This window comes from Coregonus clupeaformis, chromosome 37, assembly GCF_020615455.1.
Source record: "Coregonus clupeaformis isolate EN_2021a chromosome 37, ASM2061545v1, whole genome shotgun sequence".
NCBI classification, from domain to species: domain Eukaryota; kingdom Metazoa; phylum Chordata; class Actinopteri; order Salmoniformes; family Salmonidae; genus Coregonus; species Coregonus clupeaformis.
In genome coordinates this window covers 28,795,428-28,811,619 of record NC_059228.1, presented here as the reverse complement: position 1 = coordinate 28,811,619, position 16,192 = coordinate 28,795,428, and the positions used below count along the sequence as shown (strand labels likewise).

General features: G+C 43.0%; 1 protein-coding gene across 1 annotated transcript in view; it reads left to right on the top strand.

The window, feature by feature from the left end:
* The window catches only part of LOC121553785 (latent-transforming growth factor beta-binding protein 1), a 163,456-nt gene that overhangs the window by 107,706 nt on the left and 39,558 nt on the right, over positions 1–16,192 (top strand). Inside the window, exons 21-26 of the mRNA XM_045211486.1 lie at positions 1,287–1,409; positions 4,246–4,371; positions 4,856–4,984; positions 8,654–8,776; positions 8,943–9,074; positions 13,102–13,230. Of these exons, the coding sequence (XP_045067421.1) occupies positions 1,287–1,409; positions 4,246–4,371; positions 4,856–4,984; positions 8,654–8,776; positions 8,943–9,074; positions 13,102–13,230 (762 nt within the window). The remainder of the gene's footprint in view (positions 1–1,286; positions 1,410–4,245; positions 4,372–4,855; positions 4,985–8,653; positions 8,777–8,942; positions 9,075–13,101; positions 13,231–16,192) is intronic.

Below are 16,192 nucleotides of genomic sequence, written 5' to 3'. Positions count from 1 at the left end.
TCTATATCCACAGTAAAACAAGTGATATATATAGACATAACCTGAAAGGCCGCTCAGCAAAGAAGAAGCCACTGCTCCAAAACCGCCATAAAAAAGCCAGACTACGGTTTGCAACTGCACATGGGGACAAAGATCGTACTTTTTGGAGAAATGTCCTCTGGTCTGATGAAACAAAAATTGAACTGTTTGGCCATAATGACCATTGTTATGTTTGGAGGAAAAAGGGGGAAGCTTACAAGCCGAAGAACACCATCCCAACCGTGAAGCACGGGGGTGGCAGCATCATGCTGTGGGGGTGCTTTGCTGCAGGAGGGACTGGTGCACTTCACAAAATAGATGGCATCATGAGGAAGGAAAATTATGTGGCTATATTGAAGCAACATCTCAAGACATCAGTAAGCCCTGCCCTCAATCCTATAGAAAATGTGTAGGCAGAACTGAAAAAGCGTGTGCGAGCAAGGAGGCCTACAAACCTGACTCAGTTATACCAGCTCTGTCAGGAGGAATGGGCCAAAATTCACCCAACTTATTGTGGGAAGCTTGTGGAGGGCTACCCAAAACGTTTGACCCAAGTTAAACAATTTAAAGGCAATGCTACCAAATACTAATTGAGTGTATGTAAACTTCTGAATGTGATGAAATAAATAAAAGCTTAAATAAATCATTCTCTCTACTATTATTCTGACATTTCACATTCTTAAAATAAAGTGGTGTTCCTAACTGACCTAAAACAGGGAATTTTTACTAGGATTAAATGTCAGGAATTGTGAAAAACTGAGTTTAAATGTATTTGGCTAAGGTGTATGTAAACTTCCGACTTCAACTGTATTTCTCCCAATACACCACATCAATATCCCTCGCTGTTCACCTGGCCCACTTTGCCCTCACACCTGAAATGAGAAGAATTCTCTCTCTGCTACCTTGCTCAGGAAGTCTGTGTATCAAAATATTACTTATTCAATGTGAGGACACAACGGGCATTCAAGATGCGGTAGAAAGTCCTACAGCATTGACAATACTTTGTGAACACACCTGTTGCATTAAATTGACATTATTTAAAGTTTTATTATTTCTTAATAATAGACTTAATAATATGTTTGATGTGCTAGACATATTACTCCTCTTCTTATGCCTATTCTCAGCCTCAAATAGGAATGGGCCATGTTGGATGTTATTAACTTTAGTGAAACATCTTAGAATCCTCAGTGCAGCACCTGAACCTTACTGTTTTTGTGTGATGGTTTGTGTGATGGTTTTGCCTGACGGTGTTGTGTGTTGTGCCCCAGATGTGGATGAGTGCCAGGATGAGCAGGTGTGTACCAGGGGGCACTGCCAAAACACTGAGGGCTCTTTCCTCTGTAACTGTGGGCCCGGCTTCAGGGCTTCTGCAGCAAGGGACCAGTGTGACGGTAAGACTCTCACTACCATCTGACTCTTACCATTACAGACTGACTTACACCATTATACATTGACTCATACCATTGTACACTTGCTCATACAATTACACCCTCACATACACAATTACACACTCATTCAGTACAATGTCCTACTGTGCTGTGGATATTTGAGACACATTGGAGTTAACTGTGTTTAGATAGATCTGAAGAAAGTTCTTAAAACATACACTGAGTGTACAAAACATTATGAACACCTGCTCTTTCCATGACATAGACTGACCAGGTGAATCCAGGTGAAAGCTATTATCTCATATTTATGCCACTTGTTAATTCCACTTCAATCACTGTAGATGAAGGGGAGGAGACAGGTTAAAGAAGGATTTTTAAGCCTTGAGACAATTGAGACATATATTGTGTATGTGTGCCATTCAAAGGGTGAATGGGCAAGACAAAATATTCAAGTGCCTTTGAATGGGGTATGGTAGGTGCCAGGTGCACAGGTTTGTGTGAAGAGCTGCAACGCTGCTGGGTTTTTCATGCTCAACAGTTTCCCATGTGTATTAAGAATGGTCCACCACCTAAAGGACATCCAGCCAACTTGACACAACTGTGGGAATAATAAATAAATAATAATATGCCATTTAGCAGACGCTTTTATCCAAAGCGACTTACAGTCATGCGTGCATACATTTTTGTGTATGGGTGGTCCCGGGGATCGAACCCACTACTTTGGCATTACAAGCGCCGTGCTCTACCAGCTGAGCTACAGAGGACCACATTGGAAGCATTGGAGTCAACATGGGCCAGCATCCCTCAATATTAGGAAGGTGTTCTTAATGGTTTGTACACTCAGTGTGTATTATAATGTGATAATGATTCAGAAGATTGGATTTCTGAACATGGTATCAATATTGTTAATCTAATTGAATGTATTTTTTATCATTTAATGTATCAATACACCGATTTACACTACCGGTCAAAAGTTTTAGAACACCTACTCATTCAAGGGTTTTTCTTTATTTTTTACTATTTTCTACATGGTAGAATAATAGTGAAGACATCAAAACTATGAAATAACACATATGGAATCATGTAGTAACCAAAAACGTGTTAAACAAATCACAATATATTTTATATTTGCGATTCTTCAAATAGCCACCCTTTGCCTTGATGACAGCTTTGCACACTCTTGGCGTTCTCTCAACCAACTTTATGAGGTAGTCACCTGGAATGCATTTCAATTAACAGGTGTGCCTCCTTAAAAGTTAATTTGTGGAATTTCTTTCCTCCTTAATGTGTTTGAGCCAATCAGTTATGTTGTGACAAGGTAGGGGTGGTATACAGAAGATAGCCCTATTTGGTAAAATGGCAAGAACAGCTCAAATAAGCAAAGAGAAACGACAGTCCATCATTACTTTAAGACATGAAGGTCAGTCAATACGGAACATTACAAGAACTTTGAAAGTTTCTTCAAGTACAGTCGCAAAAACCATCAAGCGCTATGATGAAACTGGCTCTCATGAGGACCGCCACAGGAAAGGAAGACCCAGAGTTACCTCTGCTGCAGAGGATAAGTTCATTAGAGTTACCAGCCTCAGAAATTGCAGCCCAAATAAATGCTTCACAGAGTTCAGGTAACAGACACATCTCAACATCAACTGTTCAGAAGAGACTGTGTGAATCAGGCCTTGATTGTCGAATTGCTGCAAAGAAACCACTACTAAAGGACACCAATAAGAAGAAGAGACTTGCTTGGGCCAAGAAACACTAGCAATGGACATTAGACCGGTGGAAATTTGTCCTTTGGTCTAGAGTCCAAATTGGAGATTTTTGGATCCAACCGCCGTGTCTTTGTGAGACGCGGTGTGGGTGAACGGATGATCTCTGCATGTGTATTTCCCACCGTAAAGCATGGAGGAGGTGGTGTGGGGGTGCTTTGCTGGTGACACTGTCTGTGATTTATTTAGAATTCTAGGCACACTTAACCAGCATGGCTACCACAGCATTCTGCAGCGATACACCATCCCATCTGGTTTGGGCTTAGTGGGACTATCATTAGTTTTTCAACAGGGCAATGACACAACACACCTCCAGGCTGTGTAAGGGCTATTTTACCAAGAAGGAGAGTGATGGAGTGCTGCATCAGATGACCTGGCCTCCACAATCCCCCGACCTCAACCCAATTGAGATGGTTTGGGATGAGTCGGACCGCAGAGTGAAGGAAAAGCAGCCAACAAGTGCTCAGCATATGTGGGAACTCCTTCAAGACTGTTGGAAAAGCATTCCAGGTGAAGCTGGTTGAGAGAATGCCAAGAGTGTGCAAAGCTGTCATCAAGGCAAAGGGTGGCTATTTGAAGAATCGCAAATATAAAATATATATATATATTTGTTTAACCCTTTTTTGGTTACTACATGATTCCATATGTGTTATTTCATAGTTTTGATGTCTTCACTATTATTCTACAATGTAGAATAATAGTAAAAATAAAGAAAAACCCTTGAATGAGTAGGTGTTCTAAAACTTTTGACCGGTAGTGTATTTATAACACTCTCTTTTGTGTGATTGTTGAACTTGTATTGTTGTCAGATATTCAGGCTTGTTGATGATTCAGGGGAATAAAATCCAGTGTATTTCTGTTTTATGAATCCCACAAACACATCATAGAACATATCTAGCTACCCTAATTCAAATCCTTAAACAGACTCACCCACCAGTCGAACAGATCCTCAATATTCCCATAAAGCATAGTGTCTGTGTGCGTCCATGCTTGTGTGTGTATCTGTGCGCGCATTATGTGTATATGCGTGTGTGTGTTGCCTGCATTGAGAGCTGTCCCTTTGTTTGCAGATGTGGATGAGTGCCAGGAGCTGACCATGCCCTGTGACAGTGTGGGCCAGTGTGTCAACAACATGGGCTCCTACCACTGCATCTGCCCCCAGGGCTACCAGCAGATCAACGGCACCAGCTGTCTAGGTATAGGCCACTCACTCCCTCACGTACTCAAAACATACATGCAAAGACACACACACACACACACACACACACACACACACACACACACACTGACATAGATGCAAACAGACACAGACACCTTCACACTCTCTTTGATGCAATCATTGTATATGCCTATACACACACAAACACACAGACATGCACCTGAACACACACACACTCACCAATACGTTAACCTATTCTGACATACACACACCCACATCATGTGAGCGTGCCAGAGAAGCCGAGAGGCCAGGTGATGTCACATATCTCCCCGGCTTGTGGTAATGCTGATGTCGTTCTTCATTATACATGTGTATGCGTGTGTATGGAGGAATCAGAGACTTAGGCACCTGCAACAGTTAACAAGCCTCTGTCCTGTATCACCCTCCCTCCCTCCTCCTTTCCCTGGTGTGTCATGTTGAATGACCTCACACCTGTGCCTTGGTCTGGCTGTCCCCTTCAGATGTTGATGAATGTCTGGACGACCCGGAGCTGTGTTCCCCACACGGGGAGTGTCTCAACGCTGAGGGCTCCTTCTACTGTGTCTGTGAGAGTGGCTTCGCTGCCAGCCAGGACACACACACCTGTGAAGGTAGGCCACACAATAATATGACACACTGCCTCTTCCAGTGATCTGTAGTTGTTGTAGCAGTGTTTTTATGGACCAAGAGGCCTGGTGAAATGTAATATAAGCAGAGGTAGAGTGGTTATAAGTGTTAGGAGGCTGCTCACTGATTCAGTGACTCATTTTCTTCACCCAGTCATTCATTCACTCACTCTCTCACCCACTCTCTCACGTCACTCTTTCTTGCATCCACATGCAGAGGTGTAGTAGAGGAAAAATGCACGTAAGCATCTTTTTTATTTTGTCGACTCATTTACCCACCTATCGCAGAAAAGTGCATTGATAATATAGGGCAGGGTTCTTCAATTCCGGTCCTGGAGGGCCGAAACACTTCTGTTTTTTATTTCTACCTGGTAGTTAATTGCACTCACATGGTTTCCCAGGTCTGAATTAGCCCCTGATTAGAAGGAGAGGATGAAAAACAGAGGTGTTTCGGCCCTCCAGGACCGGAATTGAAGAACCCTGATATAGGGACTGTTACTTTTTCACTGCGAATGGCCGTGAATGGCGATTAGCGTTTACACACACACACACACACACACACACACACACACACACACACACACAATCTTTCCACAACATCAGTTCTTAAGCGGTGGTTTGATTGATAGCAGTCCCATGTTTGGTTGTGGTTTTCTCTGGTTCAACTGATGTTTATCTGACATTTATACGATGTTAGTCGGATGCTTGTCTAACGCCTCCGTCTCATGCCGCATGTTCCCTCCGCTCTGCTGGCACTGTCTCTCTCCCTGCCGATGCCTTGTTGCTCCTGGAAGAGAGTGGCTTTAATTTCTTTCACATATGGCTTCTGCTATTTTTCCACCAAAGACCTTCATGCCAGGAGTCTTGCCCCATGCCAGAGTTGTTTTAAATGCCCTTTCCTGCAGTAAAAAAAGAGAAAAAACAGAGAAGGAAGCCTTTGAGCTCGCTGTCTAGACAAGGAGGAATATTTTCTCCTGTACTCTGTCACTCCTGATTTATGCAGGAGCTCAGGCTTAGTCAGTGAGGTCTTCCGTGTGCGTGTGTGTGTGCGCGTGTGGGCGGGCAGGCATACATACATACACTACCGTTCAAAAGTTTGGGGTCACTTAGAAATGTCCTTGTTTTCCATGAAAACATACATGAAATGAGTTTGAATAGGAAATATAGCAAAATGAATAGTACATGTAGTCATTGACAAGGTTAGAAATAATGATTTTTAATTGAAATAATAATTGTGTCCTTCAAACTTTGCTTTCGTCAAAGAATCCTCCATTTGCAGCAATTACAGCCTTGCAGACCTTTGGCATTCTAGTTGTCAATTTGTTGAGGTAATCTGAAGAGATTTCACCCCATGCTTCCTGAAGCACCTCCCACAAGTTGGATTGGCTTGATGGGCACTTCTTACGTACCATACGGTCAAGCTGCTCCCACAACAGCTCAATAGGGTTGAGATCCGGTGACTGTACTGGCCTCTCCATTATAGACAAAATACCAGCTGACTGCTTCTTCCCGAAATAGTTCTTACATAGTTTGGAGCTGTGCTTTGGGTCATTGTCCTGTTGTAGGAGGAAATTGACTCCAATCAAGCGCCGTCCACAGGGTATGGCATGGCGTTGCAAAATGGCGTGATAGCCTTCCTTCTTCAAGATCCCTTTTACCCTGTACAAATCTCCCACTTTACCACCACCAAAGCACCCCCAGACCATCGCATTGCCTCCATAATTTGGTCTGCGTCTCACAAATGTTATTCTTTGTGATCCGAACACCTCAAACTTCGATTCGTCTGTCCATAACACTTTTTTCCAATCTTCCTCTATCCAGTGTCTGTGTTCTTTTGCCCATCTTAATCTTTTATTTTTATTGGCCAGTCTGAGATATGGCTTTTTCTTTGCAGCTTTGCCTAGAAGGTCAGCATACCGGAGTCGCCTCTTCACTGTTGACGTTGAGACTGGTGTTTTGCGGGTACTATTTAATGAAGATGCCTGTTGAGGACCTGTGAGGCGTCTGTTTCTCAAACCAGACACTCTAATGTATTTGTCCTCTTGCTCAGTTGTGCACCGGGGCATCCCACTCCTCTTTCTATTCTGGTTAGAGCCAGTTTGCGCTGTTCTGTGAAGGGAGTAGTACACAGTGTTGTACGAGATCTTCAGTTTCTTTGCAATTTCTCGCATGGAATAGCCTTCATTTCTCAGAACAAGAATAGACTGACGAGTTTCAGAAGAAAGTTCTTTTTTTCTGGCCATTTTGAGCCTGTAATCGAACCCACAATTGCTGATGCTCCAGATACTCAACTAGTCTCAAGTTTTATTGCTTTTTTAATCAGCACAACAGTTTTCAGCTGTGCTAACATAATTGCAAAAGGGTTTTCTAATGATCAATTAGCCTTTTTAAAATGATAAACTTGGATTAGCAAACACAACGTGCCATTGGAACACAGGACTGATGGTTGCTGATAATGGGCCTCTGTACGCCTATGTAGATATTCCATTAAAAATCAGCCGTTTCCAGCTACAATAGCCATTTACAACATTAACAATGTCTACACTGTATTTCTGATCATTTTGATGTTATTTTAATGGACAAACAAATTGCTTTTCTTTCTAAAATAAGGACATTTCTAAGTGACCCCAAACATTTGAACGGTAGTGTACGTATGGAGTTCTGGACAACATAAGCAATTACAACTACGATAGTATTCACTAAGAAAATGAATTAGGCGGATGCTCCATAGTACGTGAGCATCTTGCATGTTGTACAAGTCTGTAAAGCTGTCCAACAGGTCATCCTTCAGCAGAGTTAACAGCAGATTACTTTTGCAGGTGCCATCACTGAGGCTGAGGGTTGGGATTCCAATTAGCTATAGACAGACATATGATCCTCCCAAGGCAAAAGGAGGCAAGCAGAGGAAATAGCATTTACTGTTAGGGGAGTTCTCCTCTCCCCTTCTCCCTGTGGTATAAACATGTTTTCAGCCTGAACATGTCTCCACAATAGGCCCCCCTGAGGTGGGGCCACGACCTTGTTTAATCCTGGGAACATGGGCCCAGTGAACCAGCAATAGGCCATAAAACACCTCAGCGCCCCCCAGCTCAGTCCCTCCAGCTCAGCCCACCACTACCCCTGTTTATCTTGGACCAGCAGAACCACAGCTGAGGAGCAGACTGGGACTGAGGCCTGGACCACAATCAAAGCACAGGGGTCCAGGCCCACAGCTCTTCTACCCAGACCCCAGCTTAGCTTTAGTACTGTAATACCCCCAAGGGGCCATAGACTGTCCACCCCTGTAACAGCCAAAGGATGGTCTGACCCAAGAAGAAGGATGGTTGGGCTCCAGGGAGGGCCTGTTTGACATCTAGATTGAATTGTGTCCAGCATAGATCAAGAGGAAGATGAAACCTGCTGTGGCCTGTCACATCTGCTTCTGTGGTTGTCTCTCTCTCTCTGTCTCTTTCATCTCTGGCTCTGATAACGTTAAGCTTTTTCTATGAGTCTCGGTCAACGGACATTCAGGATATCCAAGGGCATCCAAGTCTTCAACTGTTGGATGTTTGTTTCAAACACCCCTTGAGAATGTTTTTTTGTTGGCATATGGGGCATACCGGTATGCTGAGTGTGCGTGTGTGTACATGTGTGTACATGTGTGTTTCTTTGCAGACGTGGATGAGTGCTCGGATGGCACCAGGTGTGTTGGCAGCTCCTGTGAGAACAGCCAGGGTTCCTACAGATGCCAGTGTGACAGTGGCTACCGCCTGCAGGCAGACACTGACACTTGCCTGGGTTGGTAACACTCTCTGTCACACAACTACATATCCCATCATTCTATATGCCGATGGTGATATCCTGAAGACTACAATTCAAACATCGCTACTGTGTTCAGTTCAGTGGGGTGTATAGGTGTTTATCTGGGTTTTGACTGGGGTACTGTGGTTCTGTGCTCTCCCAGATATCGATGAGTGTTCAGAGTTGGGGCAGAGTATCTGTGGGGCGTGGCAGTGTGAGAACACGGAGGGCTCCTATAGGTGTGTGGTGGACTGCCCCCCCGGACACAACCATGGCCCAGAGGGCATCTGTGTGGGTGAGTCAGCATCATGGGGGCATCTTGAGGGCAGCCATAGCCCTGCAAACTTTCAGATGTCGCCCCATCCAATCCTTCGCTTTAAAATACTAAAGTGCCAATCAAGTGTCTTGTCATGCACTCCTCTTCCACCCATGTATCTCATCTTACCCTCCTCCATCCATCCATCAAAACTCACCTTACCCCCTCACCCATCAACACACCTTTCCATACCATTCCCCATCCATCTACATGCATTTTTGTTCTGTCCTATCAACTGCTTTTGGTAGACAGTGAGCACTACAAAGAATCAACTTGGCTTCACTCCTGTACATGTACACTATATAATCAAATGTATGTGGACATCCCTCCAAATTAGTGGATTCAGCTATTTCAGCCACACCCGTTGCTGACAGGTGTATAAAATCGAGCACACAGCCATGCAATCTTCATAGACAAACATTGGCAGTAGAATGGCCTTACTGAAGAGCTCAGTGACATTCAATGTGGTACCGTCATAGGATGCCACCTTTCAAACAAGTCAGTTCATAACATTTCTGCCCTGCCAGAGGTGCACCGGTCAACTGTAAGTGCTGTTATTGTGAAGTGGAAATGTTTAGGAGCAACAACGGCTCAGCCGCGAAGGGGTAGGCCACACAAGCTCACATAACGGGACCGCAGAAGCGCGTAAAAATCATCTGTCCTCAGTTGCAACACTCACTACCGAGTTCCAAACTGCCTCTGGAAGCAACTTCAGCACAACTGTTTCTCGGGAGCTTCATGAAATGGGTTTCCATGGCCGAGCAGCCGCACCAAGCCTAAGATCACCATGTGCAATGCCAAGCGTTGGCTGGAGTGGTGTAAAGCTCGCCGCCATTGGACTCTGGAGCAGTGGAAACGCGTTCTCTGGAGTGATAAATCACGCTTCACCATCTGGTAGTCCAATGGACAAATCTGGGTTTGGCAGATGCCAGGAGAACGCTACCTGCCCAAATGCATAGTGCCAACTGTAAAGTTTTGTGGAGGAGGAATAATGGTCTGGGGCTGTTTTTCATGGTTCGGGCTAGGCCCCTTAGTTCCAGTAAAGGTAAATCTTAACGCTACAGCATACAATTACATTCTAGACGATTCTGTGCTTCCAACTTTGTGGCAACAGTTTGGGGAAGGCCCTTTCCTGTTTCAGTATGACAATGCCCCCGTGCACAAAGTGAGGTCCATACAGAAATGGTTTGTCGAAATCGGTGTGGAAGAACTTGACTAGCCTGCACAGAGCCCTGACTTCAACCCCATAGAACACCTTTGCCCAGCTCAGCCAAGACAAGAGGACGTTTATGTGAGACATGTTTTGTCTACCGCTCTCCATGATTTTCCTAGTGTTCTTCTGTGTTAATATTTGAGCATATTTATTACAGTTTTCGCAGGGTGTGGAGTCTAATGTACAAACACACACACACACACACACACACACACACACAGTACACTACCGGTCAAATGTTTTAGAACACCTACTCATTCAAGGGTTTTTCTTAATTTTTACTATTATTCTACATTGTAGAATAATAGTGAAGACATCAAAACTATGAAATAACACATATGGAATCATGTAGTAACCAAAAAAGTGTTAAACAAATATATACATACATTTTATATTTGCGATTCTTCAAATAGCCACCCTTTGCCTTGATGACAGCTTTGCACACTCTTGGCATTCTCTCAACCAGCTTTTTTTTGTTCTTTTTTTTTTGTCATTTTAGCAGACGCTCTTATCCAGAGCGACTTACAGTTAGTGAGTGCATACATTTTCATACTGGCCCCCCGTGGGAAACGAACCCACAACCCTGGCGTTGCAAGCGCCATGCTCTACCAACTGAGCTACAGGGGACTACACCTGGAATGCTTTTCCAACAGTCTTGAAGGAGTTCCCACATATGCTGAGCACTTGTTGGCTGCTTTTCCTTCACTCTGCGGTCCGCCTCATCCCAAACCATCTCAATTGTGTTGAGGTCGGGGGATTGTGGAGGCCAGGTCATCTGATGCAGCACTCCGTCACTCTCCTTCTTGGTAAAATAGCCCTTACACAGCCTGGAGGTGTGTTGGGTCATTGTCCTGTTGAAAAACGAATAATAGTCCCACTAAGCCCAAACCAGATGGGATGGCGTATCGCTGCAGAATGCTGTGGTAGCCATGCTGGTTAAGTGTGCCTAGAATTCTAAATAAATCACAGACAGTGTCACCAGCAAAGCACCCCCACACCATAACAACACCTCCTCCGTGCTTTACGGTGGGAAATACACATGCGGAGATCATCTGTTCACCCACACCGCATCTCACAAAGACACAGCGGTTGGTACAGAAATCTCCAATTTGGACTCTAGACCAAAGGACAAATTTCCACCGGCCGAATGTCCATTGCTCGTGTTTCTTGGCCCAAGCAAGTCTCTTCTTCTTATTGGTGTCCTTTAGTAGTGGTTTATAATATAATATAATATGCCATTTAGCAGACGCTTTTATACAAAGCGACTTACAGTCATGTGTGCATACATTTTTTTTGTATGGGTGGTCCCTGGGATCGAACCCACTACCCTGGCGTTACAAGCACCATGCTCTACCAATTGAGCTACAGAGGACCAATTCGACAATCAAGGCCTGATTCACACAGTCTCTTCTGAACAGTTGATGTTGAGATGTGTCTGTTACCTGAACTCTGTGAAGCATTTATTTGGGCTGCAATTTCTGAGGCTGGTAACTCCTGAGTGCGAGTGGCGCAGTGGTCTAAGGCTCTGCATCGCAGTGCTAGCTGTGCCACTAGAGATCCTGGTTCGAATCCAGGCTCTGTTGTAGCCGGCCGCGACCGGGAGACCCACGGGGCGGCGCACAATTGGCCCAGCGTCGTCCAGGGTAGGTGAGGGAATGGCCGGCAGGGATGTAGCTCAGTTGGTAGAGCATGGCGTTTGCAACGCCAGGGTTGTGGGTTCGATTCCCACGGGGGCCAGTATGAAAAAATAAAAAATAATAATGTAGATAAGAGCGTCTGCTAAATGACTAAAATGTCAATGTAAATGTAATGAACTTATCCTCTGCAACAGAGGTAAATCTGTGTCTTCCATTCCTGTGGCGGTCCTCATGAGAGCCAGTTTCATCATAGCGCTTGATGGTTTTTGCGACTGTACTTGAAGAAACTTTCAAAGTTCTTGAAATGTTCCGTATTGACTGACCTTCATGTCTTAAAGTAATGATGGACTGTCGTTTCTCTTTGCTTATTTGAGCTGTTCTTGACATTTTACCAAATAGGGCTATGTTCTGTATACCACCCCTACCTTGTCACAACACAACTGATTGGCTCAAACACATTAAGGAGGAAAGAAATTCCACAAATTAACTTTTAAGGAGGCACACCTGTTAATTGAAATGCATTCCAGGTGACTACCTCATAAAGTTGGTTGAGAGAACGCCAAGAGTGTGCAAAGCTGTCATCAAGGCAAAGGGTGGCTATTTGAAGAATCGCAAATATAAAATATATTAAAAAATATATTATTTGTTTAACACGTTTTTGGTTACTACATGATTCCATATGTGTTATTTCATAGTTTTGATGTCTTCACTATTATTCTACCATGTAGAAAATAGTAAAAAAATAAAGAAAAACCTTTGAATGAGTAGGTGTTCTAAAACTTTTGACCGGTAGTGTACATGTGCATGCAAACATACACACACTTTTTTCAGTGTGGATCTGCCTTTCATTTCTTTTGGCCTTGCCTCTGTGTGCTCATGGTATACTGTACTTTACTGCTTTGCCTCAACTCTGGACACAGCAAATATTTAATATTTAATTTATTTAATATAACTGTCTGGATGATCATACTCATAAAAAATGACACCAATGAGAGATGTGCTTCAAACTTGAGACTAGTTCCACTGCAGCTCAGTGGGTGTAGGCTTCTGCTGTTCTGTGGGTCAACTGGTCCTAATTGAGGAACCACCTCTGCCACTGAGACGGTATAGAACAACAGCTACCTAAACCTTGACCCTTCTCCTCCTCGTTCTGCAGATATTGATGAGTGCAACGTCAACGCCACGGTGTGTGGCAGCCACGGCTTCTGTGAGAACACGGTCGGATCCTTCCGCTGCCTGTGTGACCGGGGCTACCAGGAGTCCCAGGAGGGCCTTGGCTGTGTGGGTGAGTAGGAGTGGGGTTTGTCAGTGTGGGGAGGGGGTTACAGAAATGTACCAGGAAGGCAATGGAAGGAATGAAGACAGTAGTGTATGACAAGGGCAAGTCTAGGTCTGTTTCTTAATAGAACATCTGGTATAGTCTTTAGTACATCTATGTGCTAATATATACTGAACAGTTGGCACCTGTTTTGACTTAATACAAAGTCACTGACTAATTCTCAGTGGCATATCATTTGATATATTTTTTGTCAAATATTCAGAAGCATCTCTTTTATGTCTGTCCATGTGTGTGGGTTGATGATATACAGTAGGTGCTAATTATTTGCAAGGAAGTTACAAGGTTTTCCTCTACACTCAAATAAAGGTTCAAGTTGGAACCAAATAAGGTTATTCAATGCGATGCGATAGGGCACGTTATTCGACTATTACCCTACGAGGTCCAGAGCCTGCTGGTTTTCTGTTCTACCTGACAATGAACTGCACCCACCTGGTGTCCCAGGTATAAATCAGTCCCTGATTAGAAGAGAACAATGAAAAAACATTGAGGTCCAGAGTTGAGTTTGAGGGCCATAGGGGAACCATTTTAGGTTCTCTGAATAACCTTAAATGAGATGGTTCTTTGAAAAATCATACGAAAATCCATGTAGAAACAAAAACCAGAAATGTTGGGGCCCTCAAGAACAGGAAATGAATAGCCAAGCTGTAGCGTGTTGAGTCTTATTTGCATATTTCCATTGTGCCTTTCGAGTGAATTTTAGAGTTACCAGTTCCACTTATGACTGTGTTTGCTAGTGACAGACACATGGTTGTTGCATTCATTAATTTTCAGTCCTGGGCCTTCACCAAGTGAGATCCAAAGTGAATATGTTATCATCAAATTATTTAAGACAATACAATACATATTTCATAAGGCCTTATTTTGAGGGCCTAGTTTTACCTTAATACAGTGGCCTGAAACTCATGGTTTAAAGGCCACATCAGGCCTGCAAGTAACATTATGCTGGCTTGCAAAGTGATGTGTAATTCCTGTTGGAATCCAGCCAGAGTGGGGATATCCAACATTTGGAATTTCTATTCCCCTGCAACCTGCATTCAGAATGACTGCCAAGGTTGAGAAGACTAAGATATGAGATTACCTAAAGTATCTAAACTGGAACTAAAATTTCAGTAACGGGTCCAAGTAACAGATTGGATTAGTTTAGAAAAATATATGTTATTTATATTTGAGTAGCATAAGATTAATAAATCAATCAATGTACATGCAAAAACATAGGAATTGAAACAAACAATTCAAAAATCAACCTGCAATAGAGCATACTGGGTAATATGATAATGATGGCTGTGGTTTTGGTTCAACTCTGGTTATTAAGACCAACACTGAGGTTATTTTATACCACTGAGTGTTAATTTAAATCTTTACCTGAATCAACACTACAAATGTTACACTGAAAAATCAACACTAGTTAAAGCCCCCATACAGTCTCTTTAATTTTATTTTGAAATCATCACTCTAATAAATCACTGAGTGTGTTTATTTAATTAATTTAATTAATCATTAAATTCCCTGAGCTTCCTTTTGCCATTGAAATCTCAGTCTGATTGTGTGGGTGTGTTGATACAAATGTAAATATCTTTACATACACAGCCCTGATTGGCGGATAGAATCGTCTAGACTCTAGACTACAGCCTATCCCGCTTACCCCTTCAAAGTAGGAGGATAAATATGCAAATAAAAGATGACTGGGTTATTGGTCAGAATAACCAGATCAGATTGTGATGTCATGTCGAGTTCTTAGACCGAATCCGACGGGGCCTGGGCGGGTTTCAGGCTTGCCGTGCTGTGTTAAGAAAAAAAACGGTTTGTCTGCGCACCTTTTAGCCTACTATGGCTCTCAGCCGCAGCAGCTGCAGAAACTAGTGGCGCCAGGATTCCAATATTGGCTGGGCCGGAGAAATTTGTGGCCATGATGAAACTTATTTTCGAATGATTGAAATGTTTCAAATTGTGATACGAATGGGCTGGAGTGCACTCAGAAGAATGATGATGCACAAGACCACGACAGCCATATTCCAATGGCATCTGGTAATGCCGATACATCCTAACAAAATACACCCTATGACTGCCCTGCTAATGCGCCTTGCTGGACCTTGCAACTATCAAAAGTAGACCCATAAATGATCCAAATGTTTTCCTAATCAAACATGCATTCAAAACACGGGGCTTTTGAGCGATTATTCAAATGGAGGTTTGGCAGAAAATCTAGTTATTTACTTATTGTTTTATTATTCAAGCCTCTCTTTGTTATTTCATTTCAAAATAAACGTTTTTTAAATATTTAAAGTCATGAATGACTCGTATTCTATGTAATGACATGAATGAATGAATGATTGATTGATTAATTAATTACATTGATGTAACATTAAGACAGATAAAACAGGATGTGCTCTTACAGCTCGTTGGTGGATAGATTATATAAGGCTACTACAGTGCATTTGGAAAGTATTCAGACGCCTTCACTTTTTCCACATTTTGTTACGTTACAGCCTTATTCTAAAATGGATTAAATTAAAAAATTTCCCTCATCAATCTACACACAATACCCCATAATGACTAAGCGAAAATAGGTTTTTAGACATTTGGGCAAATGTATTACAAATAAAAAACAGAAATACCTTATTTACATAAGTATTCAGACCCTTAGCTATGAGACTTGAAATTGAGCTCAGGTGCATCCTGTTTCCATTGATCATCCTTGAGATGTTTCTACAACTTGATTGGAGACCACCTGTGGTAAATTAAATTGATTGGACATGATTTGGAAAGGCACACGTGTCTATATAAGGTCCCACAGTTGACAGTGCATGTCAGAAACCAAGCCATGAGGTCAAAGGAATTGTCCGTAGAGCTCCAAGACAGGATTGTGTCGAGGCACAGATCTGGGGAAGGGTACTAAAACATTTCTGCA